The 21,996-nt window shown below is 44.7% G+C and overlaps 1 protein-coding gene across 1 annotated transcript in view; it reads right to left on the bottom strand.

Annotated features, from left to right (window-relative positions):
- Positions 1–5,148: 5,148 nt before the first annotated feature.
- LOC137548825 (potassium voltage-gated channel subfamily V member 2-like) overlaps positions 5,149–21,996 on the bottom strand; it is a 95,014-nt gene continuing 78,166 nt past the window's right edge. Inside the window, exon 2 of the mRNA XM_068271171.1 lies at positions 5,149–5,502. Coding sequence (XP_068127272.1) covers positions 5,230–5,502 — 273 coding nt within the window. The 3' untranslated portion in view covers positions 5,149–5,229. The remainder of the gene's footprint in view (positions 5,503–21,996) is intronic.

The raw sequence follows: 21,996 nt of genomic DNA, 5'->3' as shown, positions 1-21,996 counted from the left end.
TTCGGGTGCGCAGCCGCTGCTCTGGTCTGGACCAGACCAGAGTAGTGGCAGATCCATCCGGCGCTGCGACGAGACGGAGGTAAGTTCCGCCCGCCGCTGCCAGCCACCCGGACATTGGAGGGGACAGCGAGGAAGGGAGAGCAGCTCTTCTCTGCGCTGCTCCCCTCCTGCTGGGAAGGGGGACACCTGACCTGGCTACCTACTCTGGGCACATATACCCCTGCCTACATATACTGGACATATATCCCTGGCTACCTACTCTGGGCACATATACCCCTGGCTACCTACTCTGGGCACATATACCCCTGGCTACCTACTCTGGGCACATATACCCCTGGCTACCTACTCTGGGCATATATACCCCTGGCTACCTACTCTGGGCACATATACCCCTGGCTACCTACTCTGGGCACATATACCCCTGGCTACCTACTCTGGGCATATATACCCCTGGCTACCTACTCTGGGCACATATACCCCTGGCTACCTACTCTGGGCACATATACCCCTGGCTACCTACTCTGGGCACATATACCCCTGGCTACCTACTCTGGGCACATATACCCCTGGCTACCTACTCTGGGCACATATACCCCTGGCTACCTACTCTGGGCACATATACCCCTGCCTACATATATTGGGCACATATACCCCTAACTACATATACTGGGCATATACCCCTGGCTACCTACTCTGGGCACATATACCCCTGGCTACCTACTCTGGGCACATATACCCCTGGCTACCTACTCTGGGCATATATACCCCTGGCTACCTACTCTGGGCACATATACCCCTGGCTACCTACTCTGGGCACATATACCCCTGCCTACATATATTGGGCACATATACCCCTAACTACATATACTGGGCATATACCCCTGGCTACCTACTCTGGGCACATATACCCCTGGCTACCTACTCTGGGCACATATACCCCTGGCTACCTACTCTGGGCACATATACCCCTGGCTACCTACTCTGGGCACATATACCCCTGGCTACCTACTCTGGGCACATATACCCCTGGCTACCTACTCTGGGCACATATACCCCTGGCTACCTACTCTGGGCACATATACCCCTGCCTACCTACTCTGGGCACATATACCCCTGGCTACCTACTCTGGGCACATATACCCCTGCCTACATATATTGGGCACATATACCCCTAACTACATATACTGGGCATATACCCCTGGCTACCTACTCTGGGCACATATACCCCTGGCTACCTACTCAGGGCACATATACCCCTGGCTACCTACTCTGGGCACATATACCCCTGGCTACCTACTCTGGGCACATACCCCTGGCTACCTACTCTGGGCACATATACCCCTGCCTACATATACTGGGCATATACCCCTGGCTACCTACTCTGGGCACATATACCCCTGCCTACATATACTGGGCACATATACCCCTAACTACATATACTGGGTACATATACCCCTGGCTACATATACTGGGCATATATACCCCTGGCTACATATACTGGGCATATATACCCCTGGCTACATATACTGGGCACATATACCTCTGGCTACATATACTGGGGACACATACCCCTGCCTACATATACTGGGCACATATACCCCTGGCTACCTGTTCTGTGGACATCTCTACCCCTGGCTACCTGTTCTGGGGACATCTATACTGCTGGCCACCTATTCTGGGGACACCTATAGACCTGGGGCTACCTATTTTTGGGGAAGCACTGCTGTCAGATTGAGTGTATTTTGGGGAACTGCTGCCAGGTGAGAGGTGTCTACCATATTAAGGGGGCATTCTGTTCTATTTATGTGAAATGCTGTCTATTTATGTGCCTCATGACTGCTGAATTTGTCTTGTTGGGGGCCTCATGGTTACTGAATTTGTCTTGTTGGGGGCCTCATGATTTGTTGGGGGCCTCAAGATCGCTGAATTTGTCTTGTTAGGGGCCTCATGATTGCTGAATTTGTCTTGTTGGGGGCCTCAGGATTGCTAAATTTGTCTTGTTGGGGGCCTCATGATTGCTGAGTTGGTCATGTTGGGGGCCTCATGTTTACACATGATTGCGGAATTTGTCTTGATGGGGGGGGCTCATGATTGCTGAATTTGTCTTGGAACATGCTGGAAGGTACATACTGAGGGAGGGTGGGTGAGCGTGAGCCTGCTAACCTCCATGTACATTTGAAGGGGCGTGACCAAATGTGGAGCACCCATAACCACGCCCACATTTGGTCACGACCCTTCACCTTAGGGGGCGCATTAATAGTCTTTGTCCCCGGGCGCTGAAAACCCTAGCTACGCCTCTGGAAGGTGAGTGAGTGTAAAATGCTCTGTGCACTCCACTCTCCCTGTATGTGAGCTCTCCCACCTGCGGGAAGTGTTCAGTGATACTATTGAAGGATGCATTGCCAGAAGGCTCCCAGTTGCAGCTGCAGTATACAGCCATGCTTGAGTGCTGACTCAAGCGTGGAGTGGATGGGACATACCACACTCAGCTTCCATTCAATAGTTTTCAGTCAGAGCCTTGAACAGGGACAGATAGCCGGGAAGTTCCTCAGAGCGGCACACAGTGATTATGAACTGCGCAGGCATGATCTCCAGACAGCATTTGTGCAGTGAAAGAAAGCACCCATGAACATCGAAGAAGTGCTTGATTTTGCTGTGTTCACACAGTGCATAAGTGCACCTGCACAGGTCTGTCATGCAGCGACACTGGGGAGGGGCAGGGTACCCTGACAACAACAACAAGCAGTACCAGCACACTCAGGAGGAGTCGGTTATCTAGCCCATTCTAGCCCATTCATTGTTCAGGTGTCTCAGGGGTACTTCAATATTTTAACAGTGGGCAGCACAGTGGCGTAGTGGTTAGCGCTCTCGCCTTGCAGCGCTGGGCCCCTGGTTCGAATCCCAGCCAGGTCAACATCTGCAAGGAGCTTGTATGTTCTCCCTGTGTCTGCGTGGATTTCCTCCGGGCACTCCGGTTTCCTCCCACATCCCAAAAACATACAGATAAGTTAATTGGCTTCCCCTTAAATTGGCCCTAGACTGCAATACATACACTAAACGACACATACATAGACATAGGACTATGGTAGGGATTAGATTGTGAGCTCCTCTGAGGGACAGTTAGTGACAGGACTATATTCTCTGTACAGCGCTGCGTAAGATGTGGGCGCTATATAAATACTAAAAATAATAATAATAATAACATATGGATCAGGGGAGGGAGGGGTTAACTGGGGGCAACATGACAACCACTGCTGAGGGAGGGGTCAGAGGGAATTATGGTTTAGCCCCACCAGTTAACAATTCACATTAACATAAATAAAATACATATAAAAAGCCATAGCTTTGCATGCTCTGCCCAATAATCCCCAATACCTCAGTAGCAGCAACTGTACAGCAGGGTGCATAGTGACACACATACTAATGTGCCCAAACCTACCTGCAGGCTGGATAGCTAGGGAGATAGGAGGCAGAGCTGTGTCATCAGCAGAGCAAGCACGTAGTTTATGTGCTGCTGTCTGTCCGAGGAAGAGCTGGAATGTGTAGGTGGTGACAGGGGTGGGGGGACATCAGAGATGAGAGGAGCCTCAGACTGGAGCTGGGAAAAAGCATGAGCACTTCAGTAGTGCTGTGCACGTATGTCCTCTGCTATATACAGCTGCTACTGCTTTGCTTCTGTCTCCCCATTGCCTATCCTGCAGCCTGTATCTAACGAGAGCCTGCACCTGATTCCTCCTCTCCAGGGCAGACTGGACGGCTGATCTGCTGGTGACCTCCTTCAGGCAGCACTTTTCAGGTCTATGAGCGCTCAGCCTTCCTCAGCACCTGCTACCCCGAACTTCCGTCTGGTGGGGGCGGAGCAACATTGCAAGGTTTTCTATTGGCCCAGAGGGAAGGGGTAGGAGGGGCAGAAGAAATGTGCTCTGTAGCTATTGGTGGGGGAGAGAAGGCTCCGCTATGACGGAGTTTTAAAACTAATGGATGGCAACATAGTATCAGTGAGTGCGTGTCAGGCGCACTACTAGTTCCAGCGGCCACCGCGCCCTGACAGTGAGCGGCGCTCTAGGCAAAGGTTTGGTCTGCCTTTGCCTTCGGGCGCCCCTGGGCAGCATCATGCTCTGGGGGTGCTGCTCTGCAGCAGGGACAGGGAAGCTGGTCAGAGTTGATGGGAAGATGGATGGAGCCAAATACAGGGCAATCTTGGAAGAAAACCTCTTGGGAGTCTGCAAAAGACTTGAGACTGGGGCAGAGGTTCACCTTCCAGCAGGACAACGACCCTAAACATAAAGCCAGGGCAACAATGGAATGGATTAAAACAAAACATATCCATGTGTTAGAATGGCCCAGTCAAAGTCCAGATCTAGATCCATTCGAGAATCTGTGGCAAGATCTGAAAACTGCTGTTCACAAACGCTGTCCATCTAATCTGACTGAGCTGGAGCTGTTTTGCAAAGAAGAATGGGCAAGGATTTCAGTCTCTAGATGTGCAAAGCTGGTAGAGACATACCCTAAAAGACTGGCAGCTGTAATTGCAGCAAAAGGTGGTTTTACAAAGTATTGACTCAGGGGACTGAATAATTACGCGCACCCCACTTTGCAGTTATTTATTTGTACAAAATGTTTGGAATAATGTATGATTTCTGTTCCACTTCTCACGTGTACACCACTTTGTATTGGTCTTTCATGTGGAATTCCAATAAAATTTAATCCTGTTTGTGGCAGTAATGTGACAAAATGTGGAAAACTTCAAGGGGGCTGAATACTTTTGCAAGCCACTCTATAAATAAATATATATATATATATATATATATATATATATACATTATATATTATATACTTATTACAGAGTTACTATAAAATCCAGATTGTAGTACATAACTACTATCCTTCATATCTTTCTTTAGGTTTGTGAATTTTAAATGTCAACTCCTAACTTTCTTTACATGAAATGCAAAATCATACTTGAATGGTGACTATTCAGTGTGATTTAAGGATTTTTTTCTATTTCTCCAGTTTCTATTGTGATCTTTCAAGAATTGATTTCAGTTCATGATTTGTTGTTTTGAATGAGTAAATATCAATACTGTATTTTCAAACAATGAAAATTCCACAACTTTATTACAAAAACATTTGTAATACTAAGGTGTTTGTGATATCATCTGTGTGTATAAGTTATTTTAAAAGGTTGGATATACAGTATATTTAGGTAACCAAACAACTCTAAACAAACTAACGTCTGTCTCCGCTAGCAGAATTCCTTCTTTGTGATTGCATAATCTTTTTAAACATTCTCTCTTTAAATCTTATTTCTGTCCCAATTTTCGAAACGCTGGTTGTTTCATGTGCTTTCAGCTTTGCATAGAAATCAGAAAATCTATTGTAAAGTATGGAAATTGGCATTCCGTTTAGGATGATCCCAAAAGATATGCAGAGGAAAGCTACAATGCGCCCCAGGATTGTATCAGGAATTGTATCACCATATCCTACTGTGGAGATGCTTACCTAAAAAGCAAACAAAAAGAAAATAACATTATTAGACTATCAAGCAAAACATAACAGTAAGATCACACATCTATTTAAAGAGTACCCAAGGTAAAAATGACAGGATCTTTCTTAAAGGGAACCTGAAGCAATAAGTATATGGAGGCTGACATATTTATTTCCTTTTAAACAATACCAGTTTCCTGGCAGTCCTGCTGGCAGTCCATATTTAACAAAAATGTCAGAAACACTTGATCAGGGGCGTACCTAGAAATCCCCAGCCCCCCCTGCAAAAAATAATAATCCAGCGCCCCCCCCCCACCCCTCTAGAGCCCGCTAAGGGACTTTTGTGGGGCAGGAGGGGTCGCAGCATAAGAGGAGAGCGTGGCCGCAGATCGGTGGGGAGGGGGGACATTCCCCCCCCCCTCACCTTGGGCTCTCCTCTCAGCGCTCCCGTCCTGCAATCATTGGTGGCAGCGGGCGGCGGCAGGCTGAGCACATACCTCCTTAGCGCCAGAGGTCTTCCGATTTCTAAGAGCTTCATGCTACTTCCTGTTTACACAGGAAGTTACATAAAGCACTTACTGATCAGAGACCTCCAGTGAGAAGGAGGTATGTGCTCAGCCTGCCGCCGCCCGCTGCCACCAATGATTGCAGGATGGGAGCGCTGAGAGGAAAGCCCAAGGTGAGGGGGGGGGGGGGAATTCCCGCCTCCCCACCGATCTGCGGCCACGCTCTCCTCTTATGCTGCGACCCCTCCTGCCCCACTAAAGTCACTGAGCGGGCCCCCCCGCGGCGACAGGGGTCGCATCCCCTATTGTTACACCAGTGCACCTGATGTATGCATCCGATGCATGCTTGTTCAGGTTCTATGGCTAAAAGTATTAGAGGCAGGAGATCAGCAGGATAGCCAGGCAACTGGTATTGCTGAAAAGGAAATAAATATGGCGGCCTCCATATACCTCTCGCTTCAGGTTTCGTTTAATAATGGAGGACTGGAGAGGTGTTACAATGAAATACTTCCCTGTTCTGGTGTCATCCCTCCAGACAGGGGATCGCTCCCCCCTCAGAGAATGGGTCCTGGCAATATTTTTCATGGCATAATTGGTGTCTGCTAAGCTGGGGGCGGACAATTGCAATGTAGGCAGAGGTTTCAAAACAGCTTTAGTAGTCTTTAGAAAAATGACCACAGCCAGGGAGGGGGGCGTAGAGTCACTGGTGACTTAAAGACATTGTATTCAATCCTGTGTACCCTCTAACACACCCCTGATATGTCAACATCAAGACAGAGCCTGTTATGCCAGGCCCTCTCATTTTTACCTTTTTTACCCAGGGTGCTGGAATAGGATTGACCAGTCCACAGTATAATCCAAACAGCAAAAAGGTTCCACACTCCTTACATCAAGTAAAATCATTATTATTGGAATATGCATTTAAAAAGCAGCATATGCACAGAGCTTGACAGCATGCAAGCTGACATGTTTCCTTTACCCCGGGTCCATAGTCATAGCTAAAGTGGCATTTTGCAATGAGTTCTTGTATACTAAGAGACCACTCCCCTTATTTCCCACCTGAACAGGTGCATTGAAACTCTTAGGTCTCATTCACATTGCGTTCCGCTCGTTTTGGCGTTTGGGTTTTTTTTTGACAATTCTTTTTTTTAGATTCCCAGAGCTTGGGTGGGCATTGCGTTTTTGTAAAAAGCGCTTTTCTAAGCACTTTTCCAGAGCGTTTTTTAATTCACTCCCTGACGCAAGTTAAGAAGTGAACTCTTTGACCCGGAAAATAATAAATACAATATATTTATTCTTAAAAACACAAACGCAATCACTGCACAAAGCGATTTTGTGAGCGTTTTGCGTTTTTCCTATACCTTCCTCTCTCATACAGAATCATTGCACAAGCGCTTTCAGGGCGATTTTGAAAAATCGCCAGCGCTTAAAAAAATCACAAAGCGCCTCTAGTGTGAACAAGCCCTAAAGTGATCAACAATGAGCATAAAAGCATTGAACACATAACACAAAAAACACTCATTTAAAAACTTGTATGTTCTTATTAATGGTTAATCTAAGAATACAATATACAATGGGTTGCAAAAGTATTCAGCCACCTTGAAGTTTTCCACATTTTGTCACATTACTGCCACAAACATGCATCAATTTTATTGGAATTCCACGTGAAAGACCAATACAAAGTGGTGTACATGTGAGAAGTGGATCGAAAATCATACATCATTCCAAACATTTTTTACAAATAAATAACACATAGATATGTTTTGTTTGAAACCATTCCATTGTTGCCCTGGCTTTATGTTTAGGGTCATTGTCCTGCTGGATGGTGAACCTCCGCCCCAGTCTCAAGTCTTTTGCAGTCTCCAAGAGGTTTTCTTCCAAGTTTGCCCTGTATTTGGCTCCATCCATCTTCCCATCAACTCTGACCAGCTTGCCTGTCCCTGCTGAAGAGATGCACCCCCCGAGCATGATGCTGCCACCACCATATTTGAAAGTGGGGATGGTGTGTTCAGAGTGATGTGCAGTGTTAGTTTTCTGCCACACATAGCGTTTTGCATTTTGGCCAAAAAGTTCCATTTTGGTCTCATCTGACCAGAGCACCTTCTTCCACATGGTTGCTGTGTCCCCCACATGGCTTGTGGCAAACTGCAAACGGGACTTCTTATAATTTCTGTTAACAATGCCTTTCTTCTTGCCACTCTTCCATAAAGGCCATGTACAGTGCATGACTAATAGTTGTCCTATGGACAGAGTCTCCCACCTGAGCTGTAGATCTCTGCAGCTAGTCCAGAGTCACCATGGGCCTCTTGACTGCATTTCTGATCAGCGCTCTCCTTGTTCGGCCTGTGAGTTTAGGTGGATGGCCTTGTCTTGGTAGGTGTACAGTTGTGCCATACTCCTTCCATTTCTGAATGATCGCTTGAACAGTGCTCCGTGGGATGTTCAAGGCTTTGGAAATCTTTTTGTAGCCTAAGCCTGTTTTAAATTTCTCAACAACTTGATCCTTGACCTGTCTTGTGTGTTCTTTGGACTTCACGGTGTTGTTGCTCCCAATATTCTCTTAGACAACCTCTGAGGCCCTCACAGAGCAGCTGTATTTGTACTGACATTAGATTACACACAGGTGCACTCTATTTAGTCATTAGCACTCATCAGGCAATGTCTATGGGCAACTGACTGCACTCAGATCGAAGGGGACCGAATAATTATGCACACACCACTTTGCAGTTATTTACAGTGGTGTGAAAAATATTTGCCCCCTTCCTGATTTCTTATTCTTTTGCATGTTTGTCACACTTAAATGTTTCTGCTCATCAAAAACCGTTAACCATTAGTTAAAGATAACATAATTGAACACAAAATGCAGTTTTAAATGATGGTTTTTATTATTTAGTGAGAAAAAAAACCTCAAAACCTACATGGCCCTGTGTGAAAAAGAAATTGCCCCCTGAGGGGGGGCGGAGTTAGCCATGGCCGAGTAGAGACGCGTTCTCTTAGAGCTCCTCGTTCACCCATCCATGAATAGCCAAAGAAACCACAAATCAGCATCTAACTCGCACTCAGACTATGAGTGGAAGGTCTAAGACCAAGAAGGGAGCGAAACCGCAAGACCTACAACATTCGGCAAGACAGCAGAAGGTCACTAAATATCTCCAGCGGAACGAGGCCACGCAGACACCAGCAAAAATGGCCGACGCCTCTCCTTCGGACATGACCACTGCCGAGGAGTCAGCTGCCGCGACCACTAGATCCCTTAATGAGATCAGGGACTTTCTACATAACCTACCAACTAAGGACGATCTATCGGAGCTGGCAGACAAGATCACCGCAGCCTCAAGAGCGGAGCTACAAGTTGTACAAGCGGAAGTGGAGGCACATGATGTACGACTGAGAGGCCTAGAGGAAGAGATGGCGTCTGTAAAAGCTGACATCGTCAAACTACAGGAGACGAACAAACAGCAATCAGCGGTCAACTCACTGCTACGGGCGGGACTAGAAGATCAGCAGAACCGCAGCCGGCGGTGCAATATTAGGATAAGGGGTCTGCCGGAATCCATTGAGCCGAAACAGATCGAAGACACCTTGGTGGCAATCTTTAATGGGATCCTAAAACAACCAGATGACCATATTATCAAAATTGACAGGGCACACAGAGCTCTACGCCCTATGCCAGCAACTAATGAACCGCCACGCAACGTGATCTGCCGGCTCCATCACTACAGCATAAAGGAGGCGATCATGCAGGCCGCACGGAAGATGGACGCCATAGAGCACGAGGGAATACCACTTCAGCTGTTCCAAGATCTTGCCCCGAGCACACTAGCGCAAAGAAGGGCACTTCAGCCACTCCTGAAAGCACTCAATGATAAGGGCTTAAAGTACCGGTGGGGATTCCCGTTCCAGCTAAACATCCTAGGAGAAGACAAGGTGCACTCCCTAAAGAATCCGACAGAACTACCGGACCTGATCAAAGCACTAGGCCTGCCGCGGGTTGAGGTACCGGAATGGCAGCCGGAGAAGCTGATCCTAGGCCCTCAGCAAAGAAATAGGAAACAAAAGCAATAAGGTAAAGGGCGAGGGGTAGGGGCGAGTGCTGATACGATCTGGAGATGGGCCACACAACAACGACGATAAGGTACTGTTCACATGTCTATATTATATGCGGAAGAATCAATGATGGCCCCATAAACTGTGTCTTCCCCCAACCTTTAATAGAAATAGTACACCACTCCTAAGATGGATCGCTGCTCCTGACTGGAGACATATGTGAACTTACACTAATAGACCCTTGGTCTCTGGTAGTCTCCATACGAGTTGAAATGCGATCTCCCCTTCCCTTCCTTTGGCGGGACACCTACATATTTTTATTTTTCTGAACTTTTTAACTGGACAGACAGTTCAGATGTGCCTATATATACACATCAGAATATGGGTACCGTAAACCCCGGACGAGGGAGACAAAGCCTTAACACTAAATCTTCTCCTGTATAATATAAAGCTTACAACATAAGATGGCGTACTTTCAGCAAGAAGAAGACAGCACACGTCTTGGACGTGCATATAGATAATCACCAGCTCAAGACAAGCTATTGTTATTAGTAGTGACAATTATGTACCTGTTATGCTCGTATTACATGCGTACAGACAGCTCTTGTGTATGATATGGCGTAACTACAGGACAGTAAGAATTGTGATAGTAGCATAAGGCGTAGACATTATATGTTATTATAGCGAGATGTGAGACCACGTGAATACCACACACATAATACCTCGCCAGGACCTTTCTGCTATTCTATTATCTGTAGGTGTAAAATATAAGGCGACAATAATATGAAGAGGGGAAAAGACCCAAAAAATGGGCCATATAAAACTATAATATTTAGGAGATGTTAGTGAAAGATTAGAAGGATACAGAATCTAATAGCTATAACTCTTCCAGCATGCATTGGCTAGTCGACAGAGATGAGGCGGCGTCTGCCCTGCCCCCCTTCCTCCCTCTCTCCCCCCCCCCTTCTTTTCTGGCCGAATATTCCACTCCACTAGAATAAGTGGTTTCTAATAATTATAATATACAAATTCTAATAGTTATGATGGGTTGAACGAGGGAAGGGCACTTCCTTCATCTGGCTATGGTTTCTTCTATCCCACACAGGACGACTCGTGTAGTCGAAATTCCGAGATGGATAGAAGCTTGTTTAGTTATTTTCTTCACGTTGAAGAAGATCTTGGGTTTAACAGTTATATGTTTACAGACCACAAACGCTACGAAAAGGGCTCACACACCTACACATAGCTTACAATACCAAAAAATGTCATGGCAGCTATGAAAATTTTCTCAGTCAACGCTAGAGGGCTGAACATACCCGAAAAGAGGAGAGTGGTCTTGAAAGATATGTGGAAACAAGGGGCACAGGTTATTTTTATTCAGGAGACACACTTTAAGAGGGACAACCACCCCACCTTAAAAGATAAGAACTTTCCAATATCATACCTGAGTGTGACTCCTGAATCAAAAACGAAAGGGACGGCGATTCTCATAAATAAGAATCTACCCTATACAGAACTGGATGTGAAAATAGACCAAGGGGGTAGATTCGTATTGGTTAAATGTTTGATCAAAGATGTGAAATACACCCTAGGTTCTATATATGCTCCCAACACTGATCAGATAACGTTTTTGGCGAAATTCTTGGAGAAACTTGATGCCTTCGCTGAAGGAAGTGTCATCCTGGGGGGGGATCTAAATGTTCCACTAAATCCCAAAATGGATACCTCACAAGGTAGATCTGCAATCCCACTGGCCAAGATTAATAAAATTAAAAAACTGCTCCATGAGCGACAATTGGTAGATGTATGGAGGGCCACACATTCAGAAGCTAGAGACTATTCCTTCTTCTCCAGCGTGTTTCAGACGTACAGCAGGATTGATTACATCCTAATATCACATAATCTCCTCACAGAGCACATTGGAGCAGATATAGGCATCATTTCCTATTCTGACCACGCACCGGTTAGTGTCACTCTTAACTGTAGGTCCAAAAGGGAGGGTCCCTTCTCCTGGAGACTCAATGTCTCAACACTGCAAGAGGCAGATCATTGTAGAGAAATTGACAGAGAGCTGAAAGCCTTTTTTAATACGAATGACACAGGAGATGTTTCTCCCCCGATTTTGTGGGAATCTCACAAGTGTGTCCTGAGGGGATACTTAATCCAATTGGGTGCCAGAGTCAAAAGAGAGGGAAACGCTAATATTAAAAAGCTAACTGAAGAAATCCATGAACTGGAAATTAAGCATAAAGGCACTCTCTCTCCGGAGACTCTGAAGGAACTAAATGAACGAAGAGCAAAACTTAACAACTTCCTCCAGGAATATGCCAAACAAGCAGCAAGAAGATGCCAAAATCTCTATTACATTAATGGGAATAAATCAGGAAAGCTCTTAGCTAGGGCGCTCAAAAAACAAATGCAGAGAACATATGTATCTCAGATTATAGACCATGAGGGGAAGAGACATGTGAGGAATGGTTCTATTGCCAATAGCTTCAGGAAATTCTATTCTAAACTATATAACTTAGCTGATCCTGGCAGCAGGGCTGGAGAAGAATCCTTGAAACAACTAATAACAGAATATATCAACACGGCAGGACTCCCTAAACTAGATAATGATACTATAAAAGAACTTGAACTACCCATAACAGAACAAGAAATTAAGAGTGTCATAGCCAGTATTAAAGTAGGTAAAGCACCGGGCCCCGACGGGTTCCCAGTGGAATATTACAAAAAATATAAAGACATTCTAGCTCCATATCTATGTAAACTCTATAATGCTTTGGCAGAGGGCACACCTGAGCTGCAATTCCCAGCTCAGACGCTGGAGTCCCATATATCGGTAATATTAAAACCAGGCAAAGACCCATCGACGTGTGGTAGCTACAGGCCAATCTCATTATTAAATCTGGACCTGAAGATATTCTCTAAATTACTAGCTAATAGAATTGCCCCATACATGAACCATCTGATACACTGGGACCAGGTGGGCTTTATAGCAAATAGAGAGGCTCGTGACAACACTATTAGGACCCTGGACCTGGTACATCTCATCCGGTCACGTAATATTCAGGGAATGCTCCTATCTACTGACGCCGAAAAGGCCTTTGACCGGGTGGGATGGGACTGGATAAAGGCAATCCTACAATATACTAACATGGGATCCAGATTTCTTTCATTCATAGGTGCCTTATACACTGTACCCTCAGCACGTATCAAAGTTAATGGGACCTTGTCAGATCCACTTTGCATAAGAAATGGCACCAGGCAGGGGTGCCCCCTATCCCCTTTAATTTTTGCGCTGGCACTGGAGCCATTCCTCTGCCATGTCAGGAAAAACAGGGATATAGTGGGCATTAAAGTGGGAGAAACTTAACACAAAGTAGCTGCATATGCAGACGATTTACTTTTTTATATTAAAAACCCGGTAATAACGCTCCCTAATCTATTAGAAGAGTTTAAAAAATTTGCAGAAGTCTCCCTCTTCAAGATAAATCTTGAAAAATGTGAAGCCTTTAATGTAAGTCTGGCCGAAGCCACCAGATCACATATAGAACGAACCTTCCCCTTTAAATGGAATAAAAGATGCATAAAATACCTGGGCACTAATATTTCAAACTCCATGAGGGAGGTATTTGCTCTCAACTTTCCTCCGATCCTGGGGAAGCTGACTGAAGACTTGAAACGTTGGGATCTACCACAATTATCATGGCTGGGACGTATAGCAGTACTAAAAATGAATGCAATGCCCAGATTATTGTATCTTTTCCAGACCCTGCCAATTCCCATACCGAATGCATTTCTCCGTAAAGTCCAATTAACTTTTAATAGGTATATCTGGAGACACAAGCCCCCCAGACTAAAAAAAGATATCCTATACTGCCACAAACAATCGGGAGGACTAGCAGTACCCAATGTAGCTTTCTATTACCATGCAGCGGTTCTTACCAGAGCAGTGGACTGGAGTAGACATATAGAATGTAAACAATGGACGAAGTTAGAGCAGGATATGTCTGTATTTCCTCTGACAGATTTATTATGGATAGCGTCCCCAGACATGAGTAAATGGCCATGCCCTCCCATATGTATCAACACGTTTAAAAGTCTCAATAAGATCAGACACCTGACTGATGTGTCACCCTGGCCGTCACCCTTACTGCCATTATTGACAAACCCTGACATCCCGGTAATACTCAACACGCAAACCAGACTATTGGAATACAGTAGAAATTTGACACTCTCCCTCTTCAATGAAAATAATGACTGGCCCACTCTCGACTATATTAGAGAGAAATTCCCCCGACTCAACATAGGATGGTGGAATCTCTTCCAAATAAGATATTACCTAAGAAGACTAAAAATTCAGCCGGACATGACTAGACTACCAACAACCTTTGAAAACTTATGCACAGGAAAAGAACCGTTGAGAAAAACTCTCTCTGTGATTTACGCTCTCTTGATCGATCAATCAGCACCAAACATGTCATTCATGGATAAATGGGAAACCGATCTGGGGATCACAATCTCCCCTGCACAGAGGAAAAAAATCTTCATATTTACACATAAGACCTCTTTAGCTGTGAGAATACAAGAAATTAACTATAAAGTTTTGACTCTCTGGTATCTTACGCCGTCTAAACTCCAAATTTACTATCCAGAAGCCAATCCTAATTGTTGGAGATGTGGAAATAGTAGAGGGACACTTTTGCACATTCTATGGAATTGCCAGAAGGTGATACCCTTCTGGAAAGGAGTTGAAAGACTAATAGACAAAGTGATAGAAGGAGGAATTCCCTTCCTTGCAGAGGCCTACATATTACACCATAATGATTGGTCGATCAAGAGATACAAAAAATCCATAGCAAGACACATACTCAATGCGGCTAAATGCTTAGTAATTAGACACTGGAAAAGTGCGCTAACCCCGAACCTATGGGAGTTGGTCAGAGAGATGGATCTGATACATTATAATGAAAACCTACCACATGTAGCACAAAACAGAATAGAAGTCTTCAAAAAAACATGGGATTGCTGGTTTGCTCTCAGAGAATCTGAGGAATTTGAGGCTGTGATAATGGGAGAGGGGTAATGACCATAACTTGGACCGGCAGACGAGCCCGATGGTAGTTGACAATAAAGCAGCAATCTAGTGCTATGAATATAAACAAAAACAAGCACAGTAGTAGCGTGTGTGATGTCATAAAAGCTATCGTAGACGCTCATTAAAATAGCAATAGGAAACAAATTTACATTGCGTTTATATCGAAGTAAAGTGGTCATGTTAGTAAGTTAAACGCTTTATTTTTGGTTGTTATAATCTTTAAAATGATATAGGTATATACTATGAACAGTCAACTATACATACGGCTACAGTTTTATAGAAAATGGTTCCAGACATATCAGGCAAGGTATAACTTTATATTCATTTTCAGTTACAAATGGAATAATATATGTACATGTTTTTATAGATACCATGCACTTGCTTTGATGTTATGCTGAGAATTGGATGTGGATCAAAATGTTCTATATACATGACGTGAATATGTACTGTTCAAAAACTTTGATAAATAAAGATTCTTAAAAAAAAAAAAGAAATTGCCCCCTGAACCTAATAACTGGTTGGGCCACCCTTAGCAGCAATAACTACAATCAAGCATTTGCGATAACTTGCAACAAGTCTTTTACAGCGCTCTGGAGGAATTTTGGCCCACTCATCTCTGCAGAATTGTTGTAATTCAGCTTTATTTGAGGGTTTTCTAGCATGAACTGCCTTTTTAAGGTCATGCCACTAGGCATGCTCAAATTCGGCTTCGGGAGATATCCGGATTTTTGCTATCCGGATATCTCCCAGTAATGCTGTGCGGGCTGGACGGGGGGGGTCAAGCTTACCTCTCTGACGTCTTCTTCGGCCGTCCCTCGGCGCCTCCCACGATGCGCTCCATGCGCGTCACGTGATTATAAACACTTCCTCCTTCAACCCGGAAGGAGGAAGTGTTTGTAATCAGGTGACCGCCGCTTGGAGTGCATCGTGGGAGGCGCTGAGGGACGACCGAAGAAGACGTCAGAGAGGTAAGCTTGACCCCCCCGCCCAGCCCGCACAGCATTACTGGGAGATATCCGGATAGCAAAAATCCGAATATCTCCCGAAGCCGAATTTGAGCATGCCTGCATGCCACAACATCTCAATAGGATTCAGGTCAGGGCTTTGACTAGGCCACTCCAAAGTCTTCATTTTCTTTTTCTTCAGCCATTCAGAGGTGGATTTGCTGGTGTCTTTTGGGTCATTGTCCTGCTGCAGCACCCAAGATCGCTTCAGCTTGAGTTGACGAACAGATGGTCGGACATTCTCCTTCAGGATTTTTTGGTAGACAGTAGAATTCATGGTTCCATCTATCACTGCAAGCCTTCCAGGTCCTGAAGCAGCAAAACAACCCCAGACCATCACACTACCACCACCATATTTTACTGTTGGTATGATGTTCTTTTGCTGAAATGCTGTGTTACTTCTACGACAGATTTACCAGGACACGCACTTTCCAAAAAGTTCAACTTTTGTCTCAGCGGTCCACAAGGTATTTTCCCACAAGTCTTGGCAATCATTGAGATGTTTTTTTAGCAAAATTGAGACAAGCCTTAATGTTCTTTTTGCTTAAAAGTGGTTTGCGCCTTGGATATCTGCCATGCAGGCCGTTTTCGCCCAGTCTCTTTCTTATGGTGGAGTTGTGAACACTGACCTTAATTGAGGCAAGTGAGGCCTGCAGTTCTTTAGATGTTGTCCTGGGGCCTTTTGTGGCCTCTCGGATGAGTTTTCTCTGCGCTCTTGGGGTAATTTTGGTCAGCCAGCCACTCCTGGGAAGGTTCATCACTGTTCCATGTTTTTGCCATTTGTGGATAATGGCTCTCACTGTGGTTCGCTGGAGTCCCAAAGCTTTAGAAATGGCTTTATAACCTTTACCAGACTGATAGATCTCAATTACAGTACTTTTGTTCTCATTTGTTCCTGAATTTCTTTGGATCTTGGCATGATGTCTAGCTTTTGAGGTGCTTTTGGTCTACTTCTCTGTGTCAGATAGCTCCTATTTAAGTGATTTCTTGATTGAAACAGGTGTGGCAGTAATCAGGCCTGGGGGTGACTACAGAAATTGAACTCATGTGTGATAAAGTTAAGTTATTTTTTAACAAGGGGGCAATCACTTTTTCACACAGGGCCATGTAGGTTTTGAGTTTTTTTCCTCACTAAATAATAAAAACCATCATTTAAAACTGCATTTTGTGTTCAATTATGTTATCTTTAACTAATAGTTAACGGTTTTTGATGAGCAGAAACATTTAAGTGTGACAAACATGCAAAAGAATAAGAAATCAGGAAGGGGGCAAATAGTTTTTCACACCACTGTATTTGTAAAAATTTTTTGGAATCATGTATGATTTTCATTCCACTTCTCATGTGTACACCACTTTGTGTTGGTCTTTCATGTGGAATTCCAATAAAATTGATTCATGTTTGTGGCAGTAATATGACACAATGTGGAAAACTTCAAGGGGGCTGAATACTTTTGCAACCCACTGTAAGTAGAGGAGGGACCTATCCCTAAACAAGGAAAAGAAAATACAATATCTGGTTGAACTCGATGGAGGTACAGTATGTCTTTTTTTTCAACCCAAATAACTATATAACTATGTAATACAATGAATTGTGCAGGACAACAAATTGCTAGCAGGGTAACTGGCGAGTCAAATGAGCTATATGGGAGACAGAGGACCAATCAGCACCAGAGGAACACTAAAGTGTAAGGGACAACACTCAAGCGATGCGGGGGACAGAAGCGTGCTGCGGATCCACCCGTGTACCACCTGGGTTCCCCATCCAACTCTTTCCAAATGATCTGACACAGCTCTTTTACAGAAATTGCTTTATTGGATCTTTATAGAAAAATACATAAAATGTTGCATAGTGGCTACGGTCCACTGTTTTGAACAGAAAAGCACTAAAAAAGGCAGGGAAACTTCATAGACATAGAAAATGTAAAAAAGTGGCCCCTAGAAAATACCCCACCCCAGCACATGGCATAAATTTACCCTGCCTTTTTTAGTGCTTTTGGGGAAGGGGGTTTTGCTTTATACAGTGAGGACCTGGAACACCCATTGAATCCTCTGGTATGCGTCCATTTGTATGCATTTTTTTATTTTTACACGTATATTGCATTTGTTTTTACGCGCCATCACAGCGACGTTGCGTCAGGGAGGAGCTGTATCTTGTACACGTCATTCAGTCTATGGGGCAGTCACATGTCATCCGTTGCCATGGCAATGGCAGGCAACATTGTTTCGAGTTGTAGTGCTGTGTTTTAACAGCGGTGATCATATTACTTATGGAAGCACTTTGTTTATACCATTGGATTTAGGGTGTCTGCGCCCTCATCTTAGGACCTTCTAGGTAATTATTGTTCCATTGAGATCAGATTTTATTGGTGATTTTTTTTTTAATGTGTATAGTGATATTGTGACATCACTGCTGGGTGACCAATGAGGTGGGGGGAGTGGCTCTGTGCATTCAGTTCCTGCAGTTCCCCATCAGGACTGGTTATTTGCATATTCATTCTGATTGGTTGCAATGATGTTGTGGTGACTATATAAGCTGTATGCTTGCATTTGTTCAGTTGGCTGTGTACCATGAACAAGGACCATGGAGGTTCGAAACAGTAGCCACTATGCAGCATTTATGTATTTTTCTATGAAGATCCAATAAAGCAATTTCTGTAAAAGAGCTGTGCCGGATCATTTTGGAAGAGCCAGAGGAACACTGGGACTACACAAACAGATTAACATCCCATCTGTAGTTTAAACCCAATGGTTCCCGAGTACCCATTTTAAAGGTCCAAGGTACTTCCTGTTCTAATTGCTTCCTATACAGGTCACCACCCCTAGTACCTCCTAGTGTTAAAGTGAACCTTAAGTGAGAAAAAAAAATTGAGTTTTACTCACCTGGGGCTTACCTCAGCCCCCTGCAGCTGATCGGTGCCCACAACGAGTCGCTCTGATGCTCCGGGTCCCGCTGGCGGCCACTTCCGGTTTAGCCGTCAGGACCCGTCAGGCTGGGGAACGCGGCTGATACTACGCGTTCCCAGCCAAAATAGCACCCCTATGCGGCCATATGTCCGCATACGGGTGCCTATGCGGACATATGGCCGCATAGGGGTGCTATTTTGGCTGGGAACGCGTAGTATCAGCCGCGTTCCCCAGCCTGACGGGTCCTGACGGCGAAACCGGAAGTGGCCGCCAGCGGGACCCGGAGCATCAGAGCGACTCGTCGTGGGCACCGATCAGCTGCAGGGGCTGAGGTAAGCCCCAGGTGAGTAAAACTCAATTTTTTTTTCTCACTTAAGGTTCACTTTAAGTCCCCGGCGTGACACAGCCTAAAGTGCCTTGCTACCTTTGACAGTTTGAGATAGATACAATTGGTCGCTCCACAGTAGTGTTCTGCAATGCTGACCCAAAGGGGTTGTGTGGTGCAACCAACAAATTGTTTGTGGTGCAGCTGATCAAATAAACAACCCTTCTAGTCCCACAATTAATATATTGCTTAACTGGATGCGTACTTCTATTGCCACATGAAACAATCATATTGCCGTTGAAATGCACCCTACATTATCTACACGTCTTGAGTTGAGACCACATTTAAATAAACCCTGATATCTCAGCCAAGCTGACCCTGATTGACACACATACCGTAGTTCTCATATAGACTAGGGGACAAAACATCTCCAAATGTATTTTTTTTTAAAGGTGAGCATCTCCAAATGTTGGTGCACGTTTGCTTACGTATCTGCAATTCCCCTGCACCAGAAGTGTTATCTCAGGAGCCGCATATAGAACTGGGAGAAGGGTTTTAATGATGTTAGCCACAGTGGGAAATTCAGAACTAAATGCTATAAAAAAAGTGATTGAACTCTCACCCTCTCCACTATGGGAAGGTGTATTTTATCATTTAACCACTTCACAACTGAGGGGTTTTACCCCTGGAGCACCTGAGCAATTTTCACCTTTCAGCGCTCCTTCCATTCATTCGTCTATAACTTTATCATTACTTATCGCAATGAAATGAACTATATCTTGTTTTTTTCTCCACCAATTAGACTTTCTTTAGGTGGGACATTATGCCAAGAATTATTTTATTCTAAATGTGTTTTAACCACCCTGGCGTTCTGATAAGATCGCCAGGGAGGCTGCGGGAGGGTTTTTTTTAAATTAAAAAAAAACTATTTCATGCAGCCAACTGAAAGTTGGCTGCATGAAAGCCCACTAGAGGGCGCTCCGGAGGCGTTCTTCCGATCGCCTCCGGCGCCCAGAATAAACAAGGAAGGCCGCAATGAGCGGCCTTCCTTGTTTTGCTTACACCGTCGCCATAGCGACGAGCGGAGTGACGTCATGGACGTCAGCCGACGTCCTGACGTCAGACGCCTCCGATCCAGCCCTTAGCGCTGGCCGGAACTTTTTGTTCCGGCTGCGCAGGGCTCAGGCGGCTGGGGGGACCCTCTTTCGCCGCTGCTCGCGGCGAATCGCCGCAGAGCGGCGGCGATCGGACAGCACACGCGGCTGGCAAAGTGCCGGCTGCGTGTGCTGCACTTTATTTGGCGCAAATCGGCCCAGCAGGGCCTGAGCGGCAGGCTCCGGCGGTACTGGACGAGCTGAGCTCGTCCATACCGCCCAGCTGGTTAATGGGAAAATAGGAAAAAATGTGGGAAAAAAATCATTTTTTTTCAGTTTTCGGCCATTATAGTTTTTAAATAATGCATGCTACTGTAATTAAAATCAATGAAATGTATTTGCCCATTTGTCCCGGTTATTACACCGTTTAAATTATGTCCCTATCACAATGTTTGGTGCCAATATTTTATTTAGAAATAAAGGTGCATTTTTTTCAGTTTTGCATCCATCCCTAATTACAAGCCCATAGTTTATAAAGTAACAGTGTTCAAACCTCTTGACATAAATATTTAAAAAGTTCAGTCTCTAAGGTAACTATTTATGTATTTTTTATTGTAATTTTTTTCTTTTTATTACAAAAAAAAAAATAATTGGGGAGTGTTGGAGGTAATTAGTTAATTTATAATGTAAAACTATGTATTTGTATATGAAAAATGTTTTTGGGTGTAGTTTTACTATTTGGCCACAAGATGGCCATATTAATTTCTTGTAAATGCGTCCTGTAAGTGTAGGAAGTACGCTTACAGGAAGTTCAGTGAGGCTTGGAAACTTTTTTTTATTTTCACAATGATCGCGCTGCTTCTCATAGAAGCAGCCGATCATTTAAAGCAGCCAATCATTCCTGACTGGCTTAGATCAATGAACGGGAACAGTTTTTCCCGTTCATTGATCTCCGGGCGAGCGGGCAGCAGCATGCACGAGAGCGGGATCGAGCACACGAGCAAGCGGGAGCGCGGACAGTGGCGGGGGTGTGTGTATCTTTGCCCCTGGTGGGGAAAGGATGCGCAAAGGGGTGTAGATACACGTACCATGGTGGTAAAGTGGTTAAAGTGTCTCTTGACCCTTAGCTTGAACTCTCCTTTTTGATCTCTCTTTGAAGTGGGAAGGGTATCTGTAAGATATGGACTGTGTGTTTCACTGCTTGCTTTTGTGGAGCAGGCGTTGCACCATTCATAGAGCACATGTTTCTAAGACAAAAGACTTCACTTCCTGCTAACTGAGCTTAGGCGGAAATAAAGTTTAATTCTCCTGAAAAGCATCCTTTCAGCCAATGACACTAAGCTTTCTCAAGGGAAGTGATGTATGGTGAGAGGGTGGAGTCAAGGGGTATATTGTCTTTGACCATGTGCTGTGAGGGGGTCTTTTGGCTGGAAGTTGCTGGTGAGGCTGTTAGGTGGAAACCATGGGTAAGATATAATGGGACTGCGTATTATGTGCTGTATTTTAGGATATATTGGGAAGCTGCATT

Source organism: Hyperolius riggenbachi, chromosome 1, assembly GCF_040937935.1.
Source record: "Hyperolius riggenbachi isolate aHypRig1 chromosome 1, aHypRig1.pri, whole genome shotgun sequence".
NCBI classification, from domain to species: domain Eukaryota; kingdom Metazoa; phylum Chordata; class Amphibia; order Anura; family Hyperoliidae; genus Hyperolius; species Hyperolius riggenbachi.
This window is presented reverse-complemented; position numbering and strand designations above follow the sequence as displayed.